This window comes from Choloepus didactylus, chromosome 10 (assembly GCF_015220235.1).
Source record: "Choloepus didactylus isolate mChoDid1 chromosome 10, mChoDid1.pri, whole genome shotgun sequence".
In the NCBI taxonomy this organism is placed as follows: Eukaryota; Metazoa; Chordata; class Mammalia; order Pilosa; family Megalonychidae; genus Choloepus; species Choloepus didactylus.
In genome coordinates, this window is record NC_051316.1 from 28,594,219 (window position 1) to 28,619,490 (window position 25,272).

The 25,272-nt window shown below is 39.5% G+C and overlaps 1 protein-coding gene and 1 pseudogene across 2 annotated transcripts in view; both read right to left on the bottom strand.

Moving 5' to 3' along the window:
• The window catches only part of UBQLN1 (ubiquilin 1), a 66,696-nt gene that overhangs the window by 12,154 nt on the left and 29,270 nt on the right, over positions 1–25,272 (bottom strand). For both annotated transcript variants that reach the window (XM_037797028.1, XM_037797027.1), the window contains exons 3-6: positions 7,333–7,448; positions 3,029–3,291; positions 2,380–2,538; positions 1,985–2,219 (exon numbers count right to left, since the gene is read on the bottom strand). In XM_037797028.1, coding sequence (XP_037652956.1) covers positions 1,985–2,219; positions 2,380–2,538; positions 3,029–3,291; positions 7,333–7,448 — 773 coding nt within the window. The remainder of the gene's footprint in view (positions 1–1,984; positions 2,220–2,379; positions 2,539–3,028; positions 3,292–7,332; positions 7,449–25,272) is intronic.
• LOC119504662 lies at positions 6,289–7,210 on the bottom strand (annotated as a pseudogene).

Below are 25,272 nucleotides of genomic sequence, written 5' to 3' on the forward strand. Positions count from 1 at the left end.
TGGTAACCTAATAAACCCCTTATAAAAGCCAATCCATTTCTGGTATTTTGCATTCTAGCAGCATTAGCAAACCATAACACTGCAATTGAAGAGTTGCCACCTAACCTTCAATTGAAGTGATTAATCCACAATGTAATGGCATGCCAAAAGTAAAAAGCAAAAGAATCTAATAGAATTCTATAAATGCCTTCCAAATGATGAATATGATCAATTAAAACCATAAGCTTGCAGCATGAATATCTGTGTGAAAAGACATTTTCAAAGATGAAGTAAACTCTCATTATACATCAGCTTTAACAAATTTACATTTGCAATTGATTTTGGTAACAGGGAATACTGTGAACCCCAGTTAAGTAAAATGCTATCCCCCCAAAAGAATACCACCCCTCTTAATAGACGTGTACGACAAAATACTGTAGTCAATTATTATTATAGTTTTAATTTCATCTTTAAAAATTGTGGAAATTTATTTTCCCTCATAATGTAAGTCATACTCTTGATTTTGCCTCTTGGCCTTCAAAGCCTAAAAGGAAAAGTTTGCCAACCCCTGCTCTAAGATTTCCTCATCATCTAGAGTAGGCGTTCACAGGGTAAAAGAAGCATCAAGAATTTCATCTTGGTATGTATACGTGTGCACACATATATACAGGTGAGTGTGCTGAACTTCAAAAGTTGAGTAACAATCGTAAGTGTACAAACATCCTGACAATTTGATAGGCCAGCTACAGAGTATGTTTTATTTTTGCTGCTTCCTGTTTTCCTATGATGACAACATGAATATGAAATGTTAAAGTGTGAAACCATTAAATTAAAAATCTGAGCAAAATGATGCACAATTGATTGTTTATCAAAAAGCTTTACTGTAGACAACCACGCTACAGTAAAGCAATAGTCTACCAGTTAGGAAATCTAAAGTTAAACTTTCTCTGCCCACTCTATGGCCTTTAAAATGGGAATAAAACATCTCTCAAAAGATTGCTAGTAAGAATCAAATAAACGGTAAGTAGAATACAGAACAGGATAGTTTTTTGAAAAACTTGTATTATACCCAGTAACCTCACAATACCTAGTGTACGTTATGAAGAAACATATACTGCTTTGTCCAATCACTCTCCCCATTCTGATTTCTTCTCCCAGCAATGAATGAATATTCCTCACCTAGCAACTCTTCTTTCCACTTCCTCTGCCAAGACACAAGCATGTTTTAACCATATCCAGGCCCTCTCATCTTAGGGAAGTGCCCCCATGCTTTCATTACTTCTCATTTATAGGCCAAATAGTAGGACTAAAATAGTCACTCTGGCTACTGATATTGGACCTAATTCACAAATAGAACACCAGCATGTAAGTATCTGAATAGGTGAAAAAAGGACAACCATTTATTTTGTCTAGTCCACAAGAAAAATGGACAAAAATAAATTCCTCTCCTGTTCACACATCAGAATCTCCAGAAGTTTTACTTAAACACAGATCTTGAACACCAACGTGGAAGATTCTGATCCATGAGGTCTGAGGTTAAGACCTGGGAATCTGATTTATAGCAAACTTGACAGGTGACCTGAGGCAGCTAGCTTGGCCTTGGTTTCAGGATTAATGTTTGAGAACCCACTGATTTAGCATACAAAACCAGACTAGAGTCAGAAAGTGTAACTAAAGCTCTAGTGATAACTGAGTGACTGTGTGTTTGGCCCCTGTACACTTCAGTTTCCCTGATGTTAAGATAAGAACACCACCTTCTTCCCATATCATCTTAAGAGAATGTACAAACACAAAACTGCCTCTGGAAATCTAAAGTGATCCTTTCCACAATAATGCAAACGAGTGATTAACATTAATCATTACATATTTAAAGCTTCCTTAAAAAAAAAAAACAACAGCACATGCAACATGAAAAGATAGTTCATAAAAGGTACTTAACGACTTAGAAATGTTTCCGTTATTCATATACGTAAGAACAACAACAAAAAAACAATTATGAACATACCTCCTACTCCAGGCCCCAAATTTGGTACAGTAGTACTCTGCCCAGCAGTGCCACTGGCAGCACTGCCACCACTGCCACCCACAGTGCTGGTGGTACCACTGGAAGCTGATGAACTCTGGGAAGTTGGTGGCGCCCATGGATTGGGTAATGGGTCTCTATTTTCTGTACGAGAAGGTTGACTACCTTCACCTGAAGATGTATTGCTCACTAAGGAAGCAAATGGATTACCACCAAACTGTAAAGAAAGAGAGAAAAATCATGAAGAATCAGATTTTAAATAACTGTTATGGAGATTTTTTTTTAAATTGAAAAAAACACATCCCCATATAAAAGTACCTCTCAATCACACACATTTATTTGTTAAAAGAGGAGCTGCTCCTTGGCCAGTGTCTCACCTGCTCTTGTGCAGCACTCAGCATCGGTTCTTGAATATCAGTGTACATACGCCGTAAAGCATTATATCCCCCTGGGATGCTTTCCAGGTTACTCAAAGCTCGGTCCTGGTTTCTCATCATTTCCTGCATCATTGCTGGATTCCTGGCAAGTTCCAGTGTCTACAAAAAAGATTTCGGGGGAGGGGGGTGAAGCATGGAACTACACATTAATTACTTTAGTCATTAACCGTCACAGCTAATTTTACAAATTTTCTAATCCCACAAATTAGCAAAATCCTCAATATTTAAATCAGAAGCTTATTCTAAATAATTCCTATTGGATTTCATCTCAAAAAGTAAGCTAACATTCAAACAACATCAAGAAGGGAACACTTTCTTACACTTGAATCAGATTCACCTGAATCTGATTCACTCTTTATTTCTTAAACCTGCAAAATAAACTGCAAAGATCTTAAAATACAGCAGAAAACTGAAAGTTCAAAAAATAGTCCAAACTAGTACTTTGCTGCATTTTCCTAAGCAAAGATTAGGATTTCTATAATTCAGCAGCCGTATGTATAAGGGCATGCTCTTTAATCATAGAAAATTAAAGCATAAGAAATTGTGTAAGATTTTTCAGCTAAATAAATTGAAAGACCTTTCCACGTACTTGTCTCATTATATCTGGATTATTCAGCATATGACTAATTTCTGGATTTCTCTGTATCAACTGCTGCATTTGTGGATTGGCCATAATCAACTGCCTCATCAGGTCAGGATTTGACAACATGCTCTGAACAAAGGGATTTTCCATGATCTGAACCATCATTTCAGGGTTGGACATAAGCTGCCGCTGCATCTGGCTTTGTAATTCAGAGAAGTTGGATGTATTCAAACCCAAGCTACTCAGACCAGCAAGCCCTCCAAGGCCACCTAAGAGGATAAAGGGGAGAAAAGACAAATGAGTCTAACACTGTACTATTAGCATCACTGTGCTAACGTATGAAGATACAAAAATATTAATTAAATCTATATTCCATTACGGAAATCCATTGTAGAACAGAGATAAAATTTCCACTACTTTCATAAATACATGTTTAATTCCTATAATTGAAATTAGAATAAAAATTTACTCACTTTGATACTTAAGTCTAAGTAATAAAAGTAAATAAAAGGAGGATACATACACCTAGACTACATTTCTAATAATCTCTTTCTACAAGACTGGTTTAAGTTTAGAAAGGAGAATTCACCTACAAACTCTGGTTAGAACAGAGATGCTGCCATTCAAGGAAAGAGAAGGGAGCCAAGACATATACTGGAAATACATCTTTCCTTAGAGGAATTAAATCACAGAGAAGCCTAATAGATACAAAAGGATGATTTAAGTGCTCATCACAAAATGTTTATTTTCTAAAATTACATAATAAACCAAATGCATTCTTTCCCCACTTACTGAGCACTTTCTATATATGCCAGTGGCTATGCTACATGTTGGGAATAAGATGGCAAGAAATCTAATGGGAAAAAGACAAGGAAAAAGAAAAGTAGTAGCCTACACAGATGTAAAAAAGTACTTCAATAGAGCTATTCACAGGGCTAATATTGGTAGTGTAGTGCCCAAGTGGGAGGGCTACTTTACCAAGAAGACATGATGAAATTTCCCAATGCATTTGGAGAATAAATAAGTTGTCAAAGAGAAGAAATGGGAGGGTTGGGAAGGGATTTAACACTAGGCACGAGAAGCATCATGAACAAAAAGCACCCCTTCAATGTAAGTACTAATGCATTCTTGAAACCACAAAAAATTTAGTATGACTGGTACAGCAGATAGCAGCGCTCACCAAAGATTCCATGTGAAGCCTTCATTTTCCCAGCCTTTTGCAGATGGACAGGGCCACACAACAAGTTATAGCCAAAGGACTGTGAGAAAAGATGTGTGTCACTTCTGGCCACAGTAACAGAAGGTCCAGCTTGAGACCTTTAGCTTTCTCTTCTGCCATATTCCAAGTGGTATAGCTATAACGTGGTGGAATTCCATTAGCTTGAGACTGTAAGGAACCAACCATGAGGATGGGAGCCTTACTGACTAACAAAAACCATGTAATCTCAAAGAAAGCTTTATAGCAAGAAATTAAGCTTTGTTTTAACAAGTCAGAATTTGGGGGTATCTATTACCATAGGATATCCTATCCTGACTAATGTAACTGAGATGTGGTAAGATATGAGGATGAAGAGGTAGCAAAGGCTAAATCACAAAAACCTTGAAAGATTTAAAATAGAATAGTCTTATTCTATTAGCACTATGAAAATAAACCAGAGCAAACATTACAGATAAACATGTTGAGGGCCTGCATCAAGGGAGCAGCAATGAGGAATAATTGCATGAGGAAGGAAAGAAAAAAATTTATGGTTCAAGAGAGTTAGTGGGTAAGAGGTAGTGGTTTGAGGAGCAAGATAATGAGTTTTGCAATTTTTAGTTTTCTGTTTTTGTTTTCTAGGGAGCCATATACAGGCTAAGTACTAAAGATAACATCTTTAGTGGCACCTAAGACTTGAACACAAGGCATGGAATTTAGAATGGTGTGCAGATTTGAGTCACCAAGATACAGTAATATTCAGGATATCCCTCCTCAGGGAGAATATAAAGAAGAGAAGACAGACAAGACTGACCTCTGGGGGAACAATACCACCATAAGGAACAGGAAGAAATGAAATCCAAAATGTGATAGGAAAAAACTGGTCAGAAAATTAGTTAACCAGGGAAAAAACATATCATGGGTATTAAAGGAAGAACATTTTAAAAAAAGATTGGTAAGCATTAAGAGAGCTTGTTTTAAAATCTGAAGTGTCCACTAAATTTGCCAAGCAAAGAGTTCAATAGTGACCTTGTCATTATCAATGGAATTTATAATGAAGTGCTGTGGGCAAAAGCAGAAAGTATAGCTTGGTTGCCCTCCCTCCTTCCTTAGTGAAAGGGAAATAGCTTTTTCTAAAGATGGATGAGACAGGAAGAAAACAACAACAAAACCACACACACAAATGGTGAAATGAGATACTGTAGCCTTTACAAGAGGGACAGACTTAATGAAAAGAGTCAGCAAAAAGGGAAGCTGAACATATACAGTGAGTGGAATTGATGGAGAAAAACCACTGACATAAGAAGGAGTGGGAATGAGATTTAAAACAAAGGGATTAGGGATGGGGCAATTGAGAACGTATCTTCTGGATTCCAGAAAAACTACCAGGGAGAAGTACAGCTTCAGGCACATTAACTAAAGCCTCTATGCTTCAATCTCTTTGCCTAAAAAATGGGAGAGGAGGGAAATGATTTACCTCTATGACACCTTCCAAGGTCTTGATCACTAAATATCCTAATCTAATCCTTAATCCTAATCTCTCTAGATTGTTCATGTTAATAATTTTGCCATCTAAAACTCAGCTGTATCAAACAAAGGAGACCACTGAGACTAAGATTTTTTTACAAGACAAGAGCAAGAAACAAACAAAAATGGCAAATATATATCCATGCCATGCCCTACAACACTTCCAACATGTATTTGGCACAGTAGGACTAAATTACTACAAAATTATTTCTGGAAAGGATAAAAGATGTGATTCTTGATATGTGAAAATTGTACATATAAAAAAAATGCTATTTCAAGGAAGTATACTAGTCATACAGCTTAAGAACTGAAAGAAACATTAAGCCGTTTATCTATCTGGTTCAGATTTGTTAGCTTCAGAGTACTTTTTAACCCTCAACAAAATCTTCCACAGAACTTCAGTATATAAAATTGATACAGGAAAAGTGATTCTGGCTGATGCAGAAGGAGATCCTTAATCACTGGGCTTGGTCCCAAGTCCCAGCTGTTCTACATCTGTTCAGGACAGTCACAAAATAACTACTGCAGTCTGATCCTTTTTTCTTTTTATAAATGAGAAAATTATATTCAGAGGGCTATTTTATGATAAACAGCTACTCCTCAGATTCAATTATAAAAGTCAGATCAGGAATATGTACAATATATCTATTTTTTTTTTTTAAAGTCACTTACTGATGTATTTCATGTAAATGTAAGGTAACCCAGCACATCTGTATCTCCAACTATTTCCTTAATCCCTACAATTACAGAAGTAAACTACAGAACTAATTATAGGTTTTGTGGTATATCTTTTTTTAAAAAATTTAAGTGAGTTAACATTTTATTCTTGTCATTTTATTTTATTTAACAAATATAATAAGAAAACCAACATTCTGCTTTAACTTTAATTTGCATTTAATCTATGATGAATTTATTTCCGAGCCATAAGTTTTTGTTTCTTTGGTTTCTTCTGGGATATCTTTTTCTTCTGTGCAGTCTCCTCTTCTAGTTTAGGAACAATTTGTTCTTTCTCAGTAAGGATCGTCTCAATGTGGCAGGGGGAGCTCATGTATGGGTTAATCTGACCACAAGCACTGTTTAAATATGGCAGCACATCTTGGGGACTTTATTGATCTAGATGTGCTCAATGACTAGAGAATCTACATCTAAACCCTTAAATTCAGGATTACTTTCTGCATTTTTAACCATGTGCAACAAAAATTCAGCACTCTTTTTGATCATCCACCCTGCATCCAGCCCCACTTTTTGGTTAGGGCACAACTACAAACACCCCCGTTGTAAGGATGGAATGGCACACATTGCTTCTGTAAAGTGACATCTTTCAGGTACTTGGCGATTTTTCAAATATGCATACCCTTGATGGCCTGAGCAGTTTCAAAGGTGTTCTTAAAGTGAACATAAAGATTTAAACCTCTTGACTTGCATGATTTTCTGGGATTTTCTGGTTCAAGTGATTAACAAACCATTTTCAGAAATCAACTCAGGCGCTTCTGGGAAGAGCTATTCTTGTCATTTTATCTAAAACCACCCTGAGAGGTGGGAAAGAGTTTTTTCATCCCCCCCCAAAAATCACGAAGACGACACTTACCTAAACCAAAAGGGTTACTAGTGGCAGAACCAGATGTGGAGTTACTATCAGGAGCTGATGATGTGGTAACGTTGCTTCCAGTGGTATTTGTTTGCTGAGCTGAATGATCCTGAGGCCTAGGAAAAATTAAGCCACAGTATAATTATTAAGTCACTGCTAATTACTTTTAAAGAATTGCTGAAGTTCCCACACCTAGAAATAATTCAAATAATTCAGACTAATTCAAATTACCAGTAGGTAAATAACCTGAGATAACTGAGCATTAGGAGTATACATATAAAGAAACATAGTAAAACCTTACAAAATCTCAATATGTGATTACTCCTACTCCTTTACTATAATGAACATAAATACTTCATTACTATCAATCATACTGACTGTAAAAGGAGCTATGTCACCTCAAAGAAAACCAATGATCCAGTTATACCCACAAAGCTTGCTGTGGTGGTCTGAAACTGTACATACCCCAGAAAAGCAAGTTCTTAAAAGTTAATCCGGAGGCGGGGCAAGATGGCAGACTGGTGAGCTGTATGTTTTAGTTACTCCTCCAGGAAAGTAGGTAAAAAGCCAGGAACTGCGTGGACTGGACACCACAGAGCAATCTGTCTTTGGGCATACTTCATACAACACTCATGAAAACGTGGAACTGCTGAGATCAGCGAAATCTGTAAGTTTTTGCGGCCAGGGGACCCGCGCCCCTCCCTGCCAGGCTCAGTCCCGGGGGAGGAGGGGCTGTCAGCTCCGGGAAGGAGAAGGGAGAATTGCAGTGGCTGCTTTTATCGGAAACTCATTCTACTGATTCAAACTCCAACCATAGATAGACTGAGACCAGACACCAGAGACTCTGAGAGCAGCCAGCCCAGCAGAGAGGAGACAGGCATAGAAAAAAAACAACACGAAAAACTCCAAAATAAAAGCAGAGGATTTTTGGAGTTCTGGTGAACACAGAAAGGGGAAGGGCGGAGATCAGGCCTTGAGGCACATATACAAATCCCAAAGCAAGGCTGATCTCTCTGCCCTGTGCACCTTTCCTTAATGGCCCTGGTTGCTTTGTCTATTAGCATTTCAATAACCCATTAGATCTCTGAGGAGGGCCATTTTTTTTTTTTTTTTAAAATCCTTTTTGCTTTTTCTAAAACAATTACTCTAAGAAGCTCAATACAGAAAGCTTCAAAGAATTGAAATTTGGGCACGTCAAGTCAAGAGCAGAACTAAGAGAGCTCTGAGACAAAAGGCAATAATCCAGTGGCTGAGAAAATTCACTAAACAACACAACTTCCCGAGAAAAGGGGGGTGTCCACTCACAGCCACCATCCTGGTGGACAGGAAACACTCCTGCCCATCGCCAGCCCCATAGCCCATAGCTGCCCCAGACAACCCAGTGTGACGGAAGTGCTTCAAATAACAGGCACACACCACAAAACTGGGCGTGGACATTAGCCTTCCCTGCAACCTCAGCTGAATGTCCCAGAGCTGGGAAGGGGGAGCAGTGTGAATTAACAGAGCCCCATTCAGCCATCATTTGAGCAGACTGGGAGCCTCCCAACACAGCCCAGCAGCCCAGAACTGCCCTGGGGGGACAGCACTCACCTGTGACATAGCACAGTCATCCCTCAACAGAGGACCCGGGGTGCACAGCCTGGAAGAGGGGCCCACTTGCAAGTCTCAGGAGCCATACGCCAATACCAAAGACTTGTGGGTCAGTAGCAGAGACAAACTGTGGCAGGACTGAACTGAAGGATTAGACTATTGCAGCAGCTTTAAAACTCTAGGATCACCAGGGAGATTTGATTGTTAGGGCCACCCCCCCTCCCCGACTGCCCAGAAACACGCCCCACATACAGGGCAGGCAACACCAACTACACACGCAAGCTTGGTACACCAATTGGGCCCCACAAGACTCACTCCCCCACTCACCAAAAAGGCTAAGCAGGGGAGAACTGGCTTGTGGAGAACAGGTGGCTCGTGGACGCCACCTGCTGGTTAGTTAGAGAAAGTGTACTCCACGAAGCTGTAGATCTGATAAATTAGAGATAAGGACTTCAACTGGTCTACAAACCCTAAAAGAACCCTATCAAGTTCAGCAAATGCCACGAGGCCAAAAACAACAGAAAATTATAAAGCATATGAAAAAACCAGACGATATGGATAACCCAAGCCCAAGCACCCAAATCAAAAGACCAGAAGAGACACACCTAGAGCAGCTACTCAAAGAACTAAAGATGAACAATGAGACCATAGTACGGGATATGAAGGAAATCAAGAAGACCCTAGAAGAGCATAAAGAAGACATTGCAAGACTAAATAAAAAAATGGATGATCTTATGGAAATTAAAGAAACTGTTGACCAAATTAAAAAGATTCTGGACACTCATAGTACAAGACTAGAGGAAGTTGAACAACGAATCAGTGACCTGGAAGATGACAGAATGGAAAATGAAAGCATAAAAGAAAGAATGGGGGAAAAAATTGAAAAACTCGAAATGGACCTCAGGGATATGATAGATAATATGAAACGTCCGAATATAAGACTCATTGGTGTCCCAGAAGGGGAAGAAAAGGGTAAAGGTCTAGGAAGAGTATTCAAAGAAATTGTTGGGGAAAACTTCCCAAATATTCTAAACAACATAAATACACAAATCATAAATGCTCAGCGAACTCCAAATAGAATAAATCCAAAAAAACCCACTCCGAGACATATACTGATCACACTGTCAAACATAGAAGAGAAGGAGCAAGTTCTGAAAGCAGCAAGAGAAAAGCAATTCACCACATACAAAGGAAACAGCATAAGACTAAGTAGTGACTACTCAGCAGCCACCATGGAGGCGAGAAGGCAGTGGCACGATATATTTAAAATTCTGAGTGAGAGGAATTTCCAGCCAAGAATACTTTATCCAGCAAAGCTCTCCTTCAAATTTGAGGGAGAGCTTAAATTTTTCACAGACAAACAAATGCTGAGAGAATTTGCTAACAAGAGACCTGCCCTACTGGAGATACTAAGGGGAGCCCAACAGACAGAGAAACAAAGAAAGGACAGAGAGACTTGGAGAAAGGTTCAGTACTAAAGAGATTCGGTATGGGTACAATAAAGGTTATTAATAGAGAGAGGGAAAAATATGGCAAACATAATCCAAAGGATAAGATGGCCGATTTAAGAAATGCCTTCACGGTTTTAACGTTGAATGTAAATGGATTAAACTCCCCAATTAAAAGATATAGATTCGCAGAATGGATCAAAAAAAATGAACCATCAATATGATGCATACAACAGACTCATCTTAGACACAGGGACACAAAGAAACTGAAAGTGAAAGGATGGAAAAAAATATTTCATGCAAGCTACAGCCAAAAGAAAGCAGGTGTAGCAATATTAATCTCAGATAAAAGAGACTTCAAATGCAGGGAGGTTTTGAGAGACAAAGAAGGCCACTACATACTAATAAAAGGGGCAATTCAGCAAGAAGAAATAACAATCGTAAATGTCTATGCACCCAATCAAGGTGCCACAAAATACATGAGAGAAACATTGGCAAAACTAAAGGAAGCAATTGATGTTTCCACAATAATTGTGGGAGACTTCAACACATCACTCTCTCCTATAGATAGATCAACCAGACAGAAGACCAATAAGGAAATTGAAAACCTAAACAATCTGATAAATGAATTAGATTTAACAGACATCTACAGGACATTACATCCCAAATCACCAGGATACACATACTTTTCTAGTGCTCACGGAACTTTCTCCAGAATAGATCATATGCTGGGACATAAAACAAGTCTCAATAAATTTAAAAAGATGGAAATTATTCAAAGCACATTCTCTGACCACAATGGAATACAATTAGAAGTCAATAACCATCAGAGACTTAGAAAATTCACAAATACCTGGAGGTTAAACAACACACTCCTAAACAATCAGTGGGTTAAAGAAGAAATAGCAAGAGAAATTGCTAAATATATAGAGACGAATGAAAATGAGAACACAACATACCAAAACCTATGGGATGCAGCAAAAGCAGTGCTAAGGGGGAAATTTATAGCACTAAACGCATATATTAAAAAGGAAGAAAGAGCCAAAATCAAAGAACTAATGGATCAACTGAAGAAGCTAGAAAATGAACAGCAAACCAATCCTAAACCAAGTACAAGAAAAGAAATAACAAGGATTAAAGCAGAAATAAATGACATAGAGAACAAAAAAACAATAGAAAGGATAAATATCACCAAAAGTTGGTTCTTTGAGAAGATCAACAAGATTGACAAGCCCCTAGCTAGACTGACAAAATCAAAAAGAGAGAAGACCCATATAAACAAAATAATGAATGAAAAAGGTGACATAACTGCAGATCCTGAAGAAATTAAAAACATTATAAGAGGATATTATGAACAACTGTATGGCAACAAACTGGATAATGTAGAAGAAATGGACAATTTCCTGGAAACATATGAACAACCTAGACTGACCAGAGAAGAAATAGAAGACCTCAACCAACCCATCACAAGCAAAGAGATCCAATCAGTCATCAAAAATCTTCCCACAAATAAATGCCCAGGGCCAGATGGCTTCACAGGGGAATTCTACCAAACTTTCCAGAAAGAACTGACACCAATCTTACTCAAACTCTTTCAAAACATTGAAGAAAATGGAACACTACCTAACTCATTTTATGAAGCTAACATCAATCTAATACCAAAACCAGGCAAAGATGCTACAAAAAAGGAAAACTACCGGCCAATCTCCCTAATGAATATAGATGCAAAAATCCTCAACAAAATACTTGCAAATCGAATCCAAAGACACATTAAAAAAATCATACACCATGACCAAGTGGGGTTCATTCCAGGCATGCAAGGATGGTTCAACATAAGAAAAACAATCAATGTATTACAACACATTAAAAACTCGAAAGGGAAAAATCAATTGATCATCTCAATAGATGCTGAAAAAGCATTTGACAAAATCCAACATCCCTTTTTGATAAAAACACTTCAAAAGGTAGGAATTGAAGGAAACTTCCTCAACATGATAAAGAGCATATATGAAAAACCCACAGCCAGCAGCCAGCATAGTACTCAATGGTGAGAGACTGAAAGCCTTCCCTCTAAGATCAGGAACAAGACAAGGATGCCCGCTGTCACCACTGTTATTCAACATTGTGCTGGAAGTGCTAGCCAGGGCAATCCGGCAAGACAAAGAAATAAAAGGCATCCAAATTGGAAAAGAAGAAGTAAAACTGTCATTGTTTGCAGATGATATGATCTTATATCTAGAAAACCCTGAGAAATCAACGATACACCTACTAGAGCTAATAAACAAATTTAGCAAAGTAGCGGGATACAAGATTAATGCACATAAGTCAGTAATGTTTCTATATGCTAGAAATGAACAAACTGAAGAGACACTCAAGAAAAAGATACCATTTTCAATAGCAACTAAAAAAATCAAGTACCTAGGAATCAACTTAACCAAAGATGTAAAAGACCTATACAAAGAAAACTACATAACTCTACTAAAAGAAATAGAAGGGGACCTTAAAAGATGGAAAAATATTCCATGTTCATGGATAGGAAGGCTAAATGTCATTAAGATGTCAATTCTACCCAAACTCATCTACAGATTCAATGCAATCCCAATCAAAATTCCAACAACCTACTTTGCAGACTTGGAAAAGCTAGTTATCAAATTTATTTGGAAAGGGAAGATGCCTCGAATTGCTAAAGACACTCTAAAAAAGAAAAACGAAGTGGGAGGACTTACACTCCCGGACTTTGAAGCTTATTATAAAGCCACAGTTGCCAAAACACCATGGTACTGGCACAAAGATAGACATATAGATCAATGGAATCGAATTGAGAATTCAGAGATAGACCCTCAGATCTATGGCCGACTGATCTTTGATAAGGCCCCCAAAGTCACCAAACTGAGCCATAATGGTCTTTTCAACAAATGGGGCTGGGAGAGTTGGATATCCATATCCAAAAGAATGAAAGAGGACCCCTACCTCACCCCCTACACAAAAATTAACTCAAAATGGACCAAAGATCTCAATATAAAAGAAAGTACCATAAAACTCCTAGAAGATAATGTAGGAAAACATCTTCAAGACCTTGTATTAGGCGGCCACTTCCTAGACTTTACACCCAAAGCACAAGCAACAAAAGAGAAAATAGATAAATGGGAACTCCTCAAGCTTAGAAGTTTCTGCACCTCAAAGGAATTTCTCAAAAAGGTAAAGAGGCAGCCAACTCAATGGGAAAAAATTTTTGGAAACCATGTATCTGACAAAAGACTGATATCTTGCATATACAAAGAAATCCTACAACTCAATGACAATAGTACAGACAGCCCAATTATAAAATGGGCAAAAGATATGAAAAGACAGTTCTCTGAAGAGGAAATACAAATGGCCAAGAAACACATGAAAAAATGTTCAGCTTCACTAGCTATTAGAGAGATGCAAATTAAGACCACAATGAGATACCATCTAACACCGGTTAGAATGGCTGCCATTAAACAAACAGGAAACTACAAATGCTGGAGGGGATGTGGAGAAATTGGAACTCTTATTCATTGTTGGTGGGACTGTATAATGGTTCAGCCACTCTGGAAGTCAGTCTGGCAGTTCCTTAGAAAACTAGATATAGAGCTACCATTCAATCCAGCGATTGCACTTCTCGGTATATACCCGGAAGATCGGAAAGCAGTGACACGAACAGATATCTGCACGCCAATGTTCATAGCAGCATTATTCACAATTGCCAAGAGATGGAAACAACCCAAATGTCCTTCAACAGATGAGTGGATAAATAAAATGTGGTATATACACACGATGGAATACTACGCGGCAGTAAGAAGGAATGATCTGGTGAAACATATGACAACATGGATGAACCTTGAAGACATAATGCTGAGCGAAATAAGCCAGGCACAAAAAGAGAAATATTATATGCTACCACTAATGTGAACTTTGAAAAATGTAAAACAAATGGTTTATAATGTAGAATGTAGGGGAGCTAGCAGTAGAGAGCAATTAAGGAAGGGGGAACAATAATCCAAGAAGAACAGATAAGCTATTTAACGTTCTGGGGATGCCCAGAAATGACTATGGTCTGTTAATTTCTGATGGATGTAGTAGGAACAAGTTCACTGAAATGTTGCTATATTATGTAACTTTCTTGGGGTAAAGTAGGAACATGTTGGAAGTTAAGCAGTTATCTTAGGTTAGTTGTCTTTTTCTTACTCCCTTGCTATGGTCTCTTTGAAATGTTCTTTTATTGTATGTTTGTTTTCTTTTTAACTTTTTTTTTCATACAGTTGATTTGAAAAAAGAAGGGAAAGTTAAAAAAAAAAAAAAAAAGATAAAAGACAAACAAGGAAAAAAAAAAAAAAAAGATGTAGTGCCCCCTTGAGGAGCCTGTGGAGAATGCAGGGGTATTCGCCTACCCCACCTCCATGGTTGCTAACATGACCACAGACATAGGGGACTGGTGGTTTGATGGGTTGAGCCCTCTACCATAAGTTTTACCCTTGGGAAGACGGTTGCTGCAAAGGAGAGGCTAGGCCTCCCTGTATTTGTGCCTAAGAGTCTCCTCCTGAATGCCTCTTTGTTGCTCAGATGTGGCACTCTCTCTCTGGCTAAGCCAACTTGAAAGGTGAAATCACTGCCCTCCCCCCTACGTGGGATCAGACACCCAGGGAAGTGAATCTCCCTGGCAACGTGGAATATGACTCCCGGGGAGGAATGTAGACCCGGCATCGTGGGATGGAGAACATCTTCTTGACCAAAAGGGGGATGTGAAAGGAAATGAAATAAGCTTCAGTGGCAGAGAGATTCCAAAACGAGCCGAGAGATCACTCTGGTGGGCACTCTTACGCACACTTTAGACAACCTTTTTTAGGTTCTAAAGAATTGGGGTAGCTGGTGGTGGATACCTGAAACTATTAAACTACAACCCAGAACCCATGAATCTCGAAGACAGTTGTATAAAAATGTAGCTTATGAGGGGTGACAGTGGGATTGGGAATGCCATAAGGACCAAACTCCACTTTGTCTAGTTTATGGATGGATGTGTAGAAAAGTAGGGGAAGCAAACAAACAGACAAAGGTACCTAGTGTTCTTTTTTACTTCAATTGCTCTTTTTCACTCTAATTATTATTCTTGTTATTTTTGTGTGTGTGCTAATGAAGGTGTCAGGGATTGATTTAGGTGATGAATGTACAACTATGTAATGGTACTGTAAACAATCGAAAGTACAATTTGTTTTGTATGACTGCGTGGTATGTGAATATATCTCAATAAAATGATGATTAAAAAAAAAAAAAAAAAGTTAATCCACTGTGTGAACCCATTTTGAGTAGGATCTTGTGGATGAGGCTACTTCATTAAGGCAGAACCCACCTCATTCAAGAATCTTAATCCTATTACTGGAGTCCTATATAAGAGAATGGAATTCAGACAGACAGAAAAAGCCACTGTGCCAGTTTGAATGTATTGTGTCCACCAAAATGCCGTTATCTTTGATGCAATCTTGTGTGGGCAGATGTATTAGGATTGATTAGATTGTAATTCTTTGAATGTTTCTATGGAGATGTGACCCACCCAACTGTAGGTGATAACTCTGATTGGATGATTTCCATGGAGGAGTGGCCCTGCCCATTTAGCATGGGCCTTGATTAGTTTACTAGAGCACTATATAAGCTCAGACAGAAGGAGCAAGCTTGCTACAGCTAAGAGGGGCACTTTGAAGAACGCACAGGAGCTGAGAGAGGAGCTGTAGTTTACAGGAACATTTTGGAGACGGCCTTTGAAAGCAGACTTTTGCTCCTGAGAAGCTAAGAGAGGACAAACGCCCTGAAAATAACTGAGAGTGATATTTTGGAAAGAAGCTGCAGCCTAGAGAGGAACATCCTGGGAGAAAGGCATTTTGAAACCAGAACTTTGGAGCAGACGCCAGCCACGTGCCTTCCCAGCTAACAGAGGTTTTCCGGATGTCACTGGCCATCCTCCAGTGAAGGTACCAAATTGCTGATGTGTTACCTTGGACACTTTATGGCCTTAAAACTGTAACTGTGTGACCAAATAAAACCCCTTTTATGAAAGCCAATCCATTTCTGGTATTTTGCAAAAAGGCAGCATTAGCAAACCGGAACAGCCACTAAACCAAGAAGCTGAAATCAATGAAATCTAGAAGAGAAGGGAGAGACCAGCAGATGCTGTCATGTGCCTTGCCATGTGTGAGGAGTAGGATCGCCAGCAGTTCATTCTTCAGGAAGAAAGCATTGCTTTGGTGATGCCTTAATTTGGACATTCTCACAGCCTCAAAACTGTAAGCTTGTAAGCAAATAAATTACCATTGTTAAAGACAACCCATTTTATGGTATCTGCTTTCAGCAGCCTAGCAAACTAAAACACCTGTCTATATGAACTTTTTATTTATCCTCCTCTTCTAGTTCTTGAGAGGTAGGGGTCAATTTTACTAAGACCTTTGGAACTGTTAAAATTAAAAAAAAAAAAAAAAAAAAAGAAAGAAAAGAGAGAGAGAGAACTCAGCAAAAGAAAGCTAAAAATCAATACAATAATTGAATAAAAAATAGAGATTAGAAAACATTTCCATCTTTCTTATAGTTTGCTAATGCTACTGGAATGCAAAACACCAGAGATGGATTGGCTTTTATGAAAGGGGGTTTATGTGGTTACACAGTTACAGTCTTAAGGCCAAAAAGTGTCCAAGGTAACACATCAGCAATTAGTTACCTTCACTGGAGGATGGCCAATGGTGTCCAGAAAACCTCTGTTAGCTGGGAAGGCACGTGGCTGGCATCTGCTCCAAAGTTCTGGTTTCAAAATGGCTTTCTCCCAGGACATTCCTCTCTAGGCTGCAGTTCCTCAAAAATGTCACTCTCAGTTGCTCATGGGGCGTTTGTCCTCTCTTAGCTTCTCTGGAGCAAAAGTCTACTTTCAACAGCCATCCTCAAACTCTCTCTCATCTGCAGCTACTCTCCCAGCTTCTGCGCATTCTTCAAAGTGTCCCTCTTGGCTATGGCAAGCTTGCTCCCTCTGTCTGAGCTTATATAGTGCTCCAGTAGTTTAATTCAGACCCAATGGGTGGGGCAACACCTCCATGGAAAGTATCCAACCAAAGGTCCCATCCACAGTTGATTGACTCACATCTCCATGGAAAGACCAAAAGGATTCCAAAATCTAATCAACACCAATATGTCTGCCCACACAAGATTGCATCAAAGACAATGGCATTTTGGGGGACACAATACATCGAACTAGCACAATCCTATCTCCCAGTTAAGAGTTCTGAATCTCACTCACTGCTTCTCTCACTGATCCTAAGATTCACATTTTTTTTTCACTTTAACATCTGTGAAATCAGGATGTCTTACAATTACAGACAAGCACTTGAGATGGCTGCACACATGTGATCTTAGCTTTATGACAGTCTGAGTACACTGCTGCACCGTACATGTTGAACTTAATTACCACATAAAGTGTCTTCAAATCATTAATTGGCACTGAAAGAACATTGTCGTGTAAAAAGAAAACCAAAGACACAAGAACAAGGGAAATAAATTTTATGTCACTGAAGCGAAGATTTGCTGTTAGGGAAACACCAGCATAAAAACTTGCAGAATGGAGTCAATGGTGTAGAAGAAAATACTGGAGAAAATAGTGTAACAATCTTAAGAAATGCTTCAACACCAAACACTCTTAATTGTACAGAGTTTGATAAGAAAAATACAGACTTTAATGACTAAGCAAAAAAAGATTCAAAACAATCACTATGACTATGAAGTTGTTTTAGGAAGGATTTAACCAATTTAATTCACTTATATTTTCTTTTCCTTTCCACCTGTATAGAAAGATATAATAAAAATCCATATCCAAATAAGTCTAAAAGAACTCTAAGTATAAAACAAAATTTTTTAGTGTTAAGGAAACATGGCAGTTTAACTGGCAGTATTATTCCATAGTGATACCCAAAATAAGATGCCTTTTAAAAACCGGTGGTGCCAGATAGGAGCTGTGCCTCCATCAAGATGGCAGAAGAAAAAGTTCAGGGTTCCAACAAAATTTTGAACAATAACAAGAACAGGCAGAAACATCTTTCTCAAAGCCCCAGAAAACAGTTAAAGGACTACAGTAACAGACAAGCACCAAATCAAGAAAGAGGCTGCTTAAAATTAGTAGGATTTCCTGGTGCCCTGGCTGGCCCTTCACCCACACGTCAGTGAAGAGATGGCCCATGTTCCTGGTGCTGATTCCTGGTCCTGGGTCTGCAGGGAACAGAATAACTCTTGTGCACATACTGGGATTGTGTATGTCTGGCCCACTCAGTCTACCAGTGGCCTGAGGCACTCCCTGTTCCTCAGAACTTGCCCTGCCTTTAGATGTGGCAACTCACAGAACTCACCCACAAAATTCTATGGGAGAGCAATCAAGTGCGGCAAGGGAATCCTGGCTGTAGGACATACAGTGCAGTGCCCACGCTGAGGAAAGCTGTTTCCTAAGGGAGAAGGGACATTTATATCTGTGTAAATAGGGAAATTTCTAGGGCCACACATACATGCATAAGACAAGATGCATGCAAAGAAAGGATTAGGGAGGCCCCTACACTTTGGCCTAGACCTATTCTCTAAATTAACTGTAGAGAGAAGCCCCAAAAGGGGGCACTCACCCAGGTCAATCTGCAAAGACTGGAAAAGGTGATTTCTTTTCTCTTTCTCTTTCTGTTAGCTTCTGGCATTCATGGATAACACTAGCTGGATACAAGCCTAAGGAACAGATGCCTCAGAGTCTACATTCCAGTGGTAACATGTTAAAATATCAAAATCTCCAGGTTTCAACAAAAGATTACAAAACATACAACGAAACAGTGTTTCGTTGTATGTTTTTTGACAGCCCAGGCAATGGAAAAGTTTAAAGCATCAGAAACTATGAATAAAGAGGATCAGACCTGGGACATTCCGGGCAGAAATCTTTTTTAAAAAGGTCCTAAAACATGACTCCCAGGGTTGTAAATCTCCCTGGCAACATGGGACATGCCTTGTGGGGATGATCTTGGCTCTGGTATCATGGGATTAAGAAAGGCTTCTTGGAACAAAAGGGGGAAGAGAAATGAAGCAAAATTAAGTTTCAGAGGCTGAGAGATCTCAAATAGAGTCAAAGAGGTCATTCTGGAGGTTATTCTTATGCATTACATAGATATCGCTTTTTAGTTTTTAGTGTATTGCAATAGCTAGAAGGAAATACCTGAAACTGTTGAACTACAACCCAGTAGCCTTGATTCTTGAAGACGATTGTGTAACTATATAGCTTACACTGTGTGACCATGTGATTATGAAAACTGTGGCTCACACTCCCTTTACACAGTGTATGGACAGATGAATAGAAAAATGAGGACAAAAAGTAAATGAATAATAAGGAGAGATGGAGGGGTATGGGATGTTTTGGGTATTCTTTTTTACTCTGACTTTTATTCTTATTCTTTTTTGTGTGTGGTGATGAAAATGTTCAAAACTTGATTGTGGAAGGGTGGATCTAAGATAGCAGCATAGAGAGAAGTGGAAGCTAAGTAGTCCCCCTGGAACAACTAAAAAAAACCCACAAACAACTAGTAAATAATCCAGAATAACTGCAGGGGGACAGACGTGACTGTCCACTCATCATACAACAACCTGAACTGGGAGGAATGCCTGAGATCACAGCATAAAATCTGTAAGAACTGCGGATCCAAATCGGGAGACCCCTCCCCACCACAGCCCGAGTTACATAGCCTCGTGGTGCGAGAGAGAAGCTTTCTACCAGCAAGCAAATACAGCTCAGCTGAGCTCCAGCTGGGGTTTTAATTAGCGAGTGTGAACTGCTCACTAAGAGGTATGAAGCCCTAACAAGTAGACAGAGGCTTTGGGTGATGACTGACCTTGGAGAGCCGGAGGGTCACCTCGGACTAGCTCTGTCCCCTTTTCCCCCTTTTCGACTCAGTGGAGAAAGCCTCAGCTATTTTCAGTTCCCAGCTCTGTGACCCAGACAAGGGTGTGGCACAGGCAGAGAGAGACCACTGAAATGATAATGAACTCCCCCTAGGACATCTATCTACTCTAAGAGGAAAGGGGTGGGGCCCAGCTCTGCTACCTGCCTTCCATTCAGAACTTACACCAGGCAAGAATTATAGGCTAATCTTTGCATCAGGATGGGAGTGCCCCTGCACAGCCCAGTGGCCCGGGGCTTCCCTTAAGGGACAACCTGCACTAGTGATGTAGCACAGCCTTCCCTCAGCAGAGGTCCTGGAAGATCACAGCTGAGAAGGGGGGCCCACTCAGAAAACCCAGGGATGCTAAGTCAATGCCGGTGGTTTTGGGTCAGAGATAGAGAAAAGCTGGGGTAAAACTGAAATGAAGGCTTAGACTCTTGCAACAGCCTTGAATCTCCGGGAACACTTGGGAGGTTTGAATATTAAAATGGCCCTGCCTCCCTAGCCACCGGGCCACACACCCCACATTCAGGGCAGTCAACTCCAACAGCAAACCCAAACTGAGTTCACCAGCTGAATGTCACAAAAATCATTTCCCCATACACCACAGAGACAGAGTTGGGAAGAAATGACTTGAGGGGTACAGGTGACTCGCGGACACCATCTGCTGGTTAGTTAGAGAAAGTATACACCACCAAACTGTGTTTCTGAAAAATTAGATTGGTATCTTTTTTTTTTTACAACTTGAAAGAACCCTGTCGAGCAGAGCAAATGCCAGGAGTCCAAAAACAACAGAAAATCTCAATGCATATGATAAAACCAGACAATATGGAAAATCCAACTCCAAACACACAAATCAAGTTATCAGAAGAGACAAGGCACCTCGCACAATTAATCAAAGAACTACAATCAAGGAACAAAAACATGGCAAAGGATTTAAAGGACATCAAGAAGACCATGGCCCAGGATATAAGCGACATAAAGAAGACCCTAGAAGAGAGCGTAAAGAACACACTGCAAGAGTAAATAAAAAAAATAGAAGATCTTATGGAAATACAAGAAACTGTTGGCCAAATTAAAAAGACTCTGGAAATTCACAATACAAGACTAGAGGAAGCTGAACAATATCTCAGTGTCGTAGAAGTCCACAGAACAGAAAATGAAAGAACAAAAGAAAGAATGGAGAAAAAAATCGAAAATATCGAAATGGATCTCAGGGACATGATAGATGAAATAAAACGTCCAAACTTAAGACTCATTGGTGTCCCGGAAGGGGAAGAGAAGGGTAAAGGTCTAGAAAGAGTATTCAAAGAAATTGTTGGGAATAACTTCCCCAACCTTCTACACAATATAAATACACAAAGCATAAATGCCCAGCGAACTCCAAATAGAATAAATCCAAATAAACCCACTCCGAGACATATTCTGATCAGACTCTCCAAAACTGAAGAGAAGGAGCAAGTTCTGAAAGCAGCAAGAGAAAAGCAATTCACCACATACAAAGGAAACAATGTAAGACTAAGTTGTGACTATTCTGCGGCCACCATGGAGGCGAGAAGGCAGTGGCATGGCATATTTAAAATTCGGAGAGAAAAAAATTTCCAACCAAGAATATTTTATCCAGCAAAACTCTCCTTCAAATTTGAGGGAGAGCTTAAATTTTTCACAGACAAAAAAATGCTGACAGACTTTGCCAATAAGAGACCTGCCCTACTTCAGATTCTAAAGGGAGCCCTACCAACAGAGAAACAAAGAAAGGAGAAAGAGATACAGAGAATTTTAACAGACATATATAGTACCTTACGTCCCAAAGCACCAGGACACTCATTTTTCTCTAGAGATCATGGATCTTTCTCCAGAAGGGACCGTAAGCTGGGACATAAAACAAGTCTCAAGAAATTAATTAAAAAAAAAAAAAATTTGAATATACTCAAAGCACATTCTCCAACCACAATGGAATACAAATAGAAGTCAATAATTTTTGAACTGTAACTCCACTATTTACTTCCTACATGATATAAAACACACAAACTCTAATGACAAATCGGTGGTTTTGAACTCAATGTAAAATATGTAATTTTAGACAACTATATAAAGGTGGGGGAATGGAGGAGTACAGGAACATAGTTTATGTGTCCTATTGAAGTGAAGGTAGTATCAAAGAAAAACAAGATTGATATGGATTTAAGAGGTTAATTTAAAGCCCCACAGTAAACACAAAGAAATTATCAGAGAATATAAACATAGAGATGAAATGTAGAGTTTGGGTTAAGAGAAATGGGGGAAGGGGCAATGGGGAGTTAAGAAATGAGTGTAGGGTTGCTGTTTGAGGTGAAGGGAAATTTCTAGTAATGGATGGTGGGAAAGAGCATTACAACATTCTAACTGTGATTAATCCCACTAATGGAAGGCTAGGGAGGGGGTGGAATGGGAAGATTAAGGCTGTATATATGTTTCCACAACTGGAAAAAAAAAAAAAGTCTAAATAGATGACGATTGAATGCCAAGGATGAACTTGGATGGGATTGGAGGATAGAGGACAGGTGGCTCAAAGGGACACAGTTGAGACATAAGGTAAAGGAAATACAGAATGTAAGCTTTGCATCATTATTGAATCTCTTGTACTTCTTAGTTGTGCTTAATGGGATTGCATAAAAGAATGTTCTTGTTCATGGGAACTGTATATGTGAATTATAGTGTATGTTCAAGGATGTGTGCAGCTAGCTCTCATATGTTCAGAGGACAGAGCAATAGATGATGGATGATAGATAGGGAGGGAGTGCGGGAGGGAGGGAAAGAAATAGCAATGTGACAGCATGTTAAAGTTGGTGGATTGGGCTATCGGGGGAGGGGGGTCAGGGTATGATGGAATTCTGTGTATGGGCTTAGTATTGTTTTTGCAACTGCTCCTATAGCTTTGGATTTATTTCAAAAAAAATAACATTCGGTCTATCAGTTTGGTAAAAGTGTAAAAGACTTACATTTTTATTAGGTGGAGGAAAAGGTTATGAACCCTCTGGGGAAGTAGAGGGCATGTATACAAAATTTACTGAAATTTGCAATGTACCCACTTTCAACCCAGGAAGTTCACTGTACCATCATTTGTAACAGCAGAAACTTGGAAAAAAGCAAATTGTCCTTCAACAGATTATGTGTTTTTCTTATTCCTTTGTTTGGATAGGGTTTATTAATTTTCTTGGGGTATGGTAGGAACAGGTTGGAAGCAAAGTAGTTATTTTAGGTTTTCTGTTTTTCTTAATCCTTTGCTTTGTTTTGTTTGAAATGTATATCTTTTGTTGCTTGTTTTAATTTTTTGATTAACTTCAAAAAATTAAAAAAAATTGTGGTGATGAATGCACAACTACATAATGGTACTGTGAACAAATGATTGTACATGGTGGATGACTGTATGATATGTGAATACATCTCAATAAAACTGACTTTAAAAAAAAAAATTGTCCTAAATATGCTCCAAGAGCCAAAGGAAAACACGGACAAAGAAAATATCAATAGAAAGATAAAAATTATAAAAAGGAAACAAGGGAGCGAGGAAGATGGAGAGAGAGAGGAAGAAGATGGTGGTATAGAGAGGCGTGGAAGTTCGTTAGCCCCCCACCCGAAGCAACTAATAAACAACCAGGAACAACTAGTAAATGATCTGGAATAACTGCTGGGGGACAACCGTGACTATCCACACATCGTGCAGCAACCTGGACTGAGAGAAATGCCTGAGATCGCAGAGTGGAATCTGTGAGTAGACTGCGGATCCAAGCCAAGAGCCCTCTCCCCTACAGCAGCCCGAACTGCAAAGCATCGCTGTGATATAGAGCAGCACCCTCTGAACAAGCGAATATACCTCAGTCCAGCTCCAACCGGGGTTTTAATTGGCAAACATGGACTGCTCAACGCAAGCTGCAAATCCCCAACAAGCAAACAGAGGCTTTTAGTGACGACTGACCTTGAAGAGGCAGGGGACTCTCTTTCCCGGAAAGGGGAGACCAGAGGACTGGGTGCTATCTCTGGCCAACAGGTAAAACTGGGGGCCGTGGACAGACCCAGAAAGGGGGCTTTCTGTCCTTTTGCTCTCTCTCAACCTGAGCGGCTCAGTGGAGAAAACCTCAGCCATTTTCAGTTCCCAGCACACAGACCCAGACAAGGAGATAGCAGAGTCAGAGAGACAAGGAACCTATTTGAATGCAATGTAAACTCCCTGGGGGGTGTATCTTCCCTAAGAGGAAAGAGGTGGTGCCCAGGACTACTACCAGCCTTCCAGTCAAGAATCAGACCCCAGGGCCTGGGGGGAAACAATCAAACCAGAAACAACTTAAGCTGAGAAATAAAGGGGCCACACCTCCTTACATCAGTTGGGAGCCACAGGCTGACAGGCGCCACGTGCTGGGCAGGTTAGGAAATGCACAGCAACTTGAGGCATCACAGGGTGTGTCAATCTTCTAAGACACACCCTCAGGGATGCCTGGTGCTGAATATTTCCTCCTTCGGGGACATGAGCCAATTCTGGTCTGGGAAAACCTGATTAGGGTAACCAAGGAAACCAGATGCCTAGACAACAGGAAACTACAACCTACACTAAGAAAAACGAAGTTATGGCCCAGTCAAAGGAACAAACTTACACTTCAACTGAAATAAAGGAATTGAAACAATTAATGCTAGATCAATTCAAAAAGTTTAGGGAAGATATGGCAAAAGAGATGAAGCGGTTAATAAAAATACTGGGCAAATATAAAGTAGAAATTGAAAGTTCGAAAAACCAACTGGCAGAATCTATGGAAATGAAAACTACAACACAAGAGATGAAAGACACAGTGGAGACATACAAGAGCAGATCTCAAGAGGCAGAAGAAAACACCCAGGAACTGGAGAACAAGACACCTGAAATCCTACACACAAAAGAACAGATAGGGAAAAGAATGGGAAAATATGAGCAACGT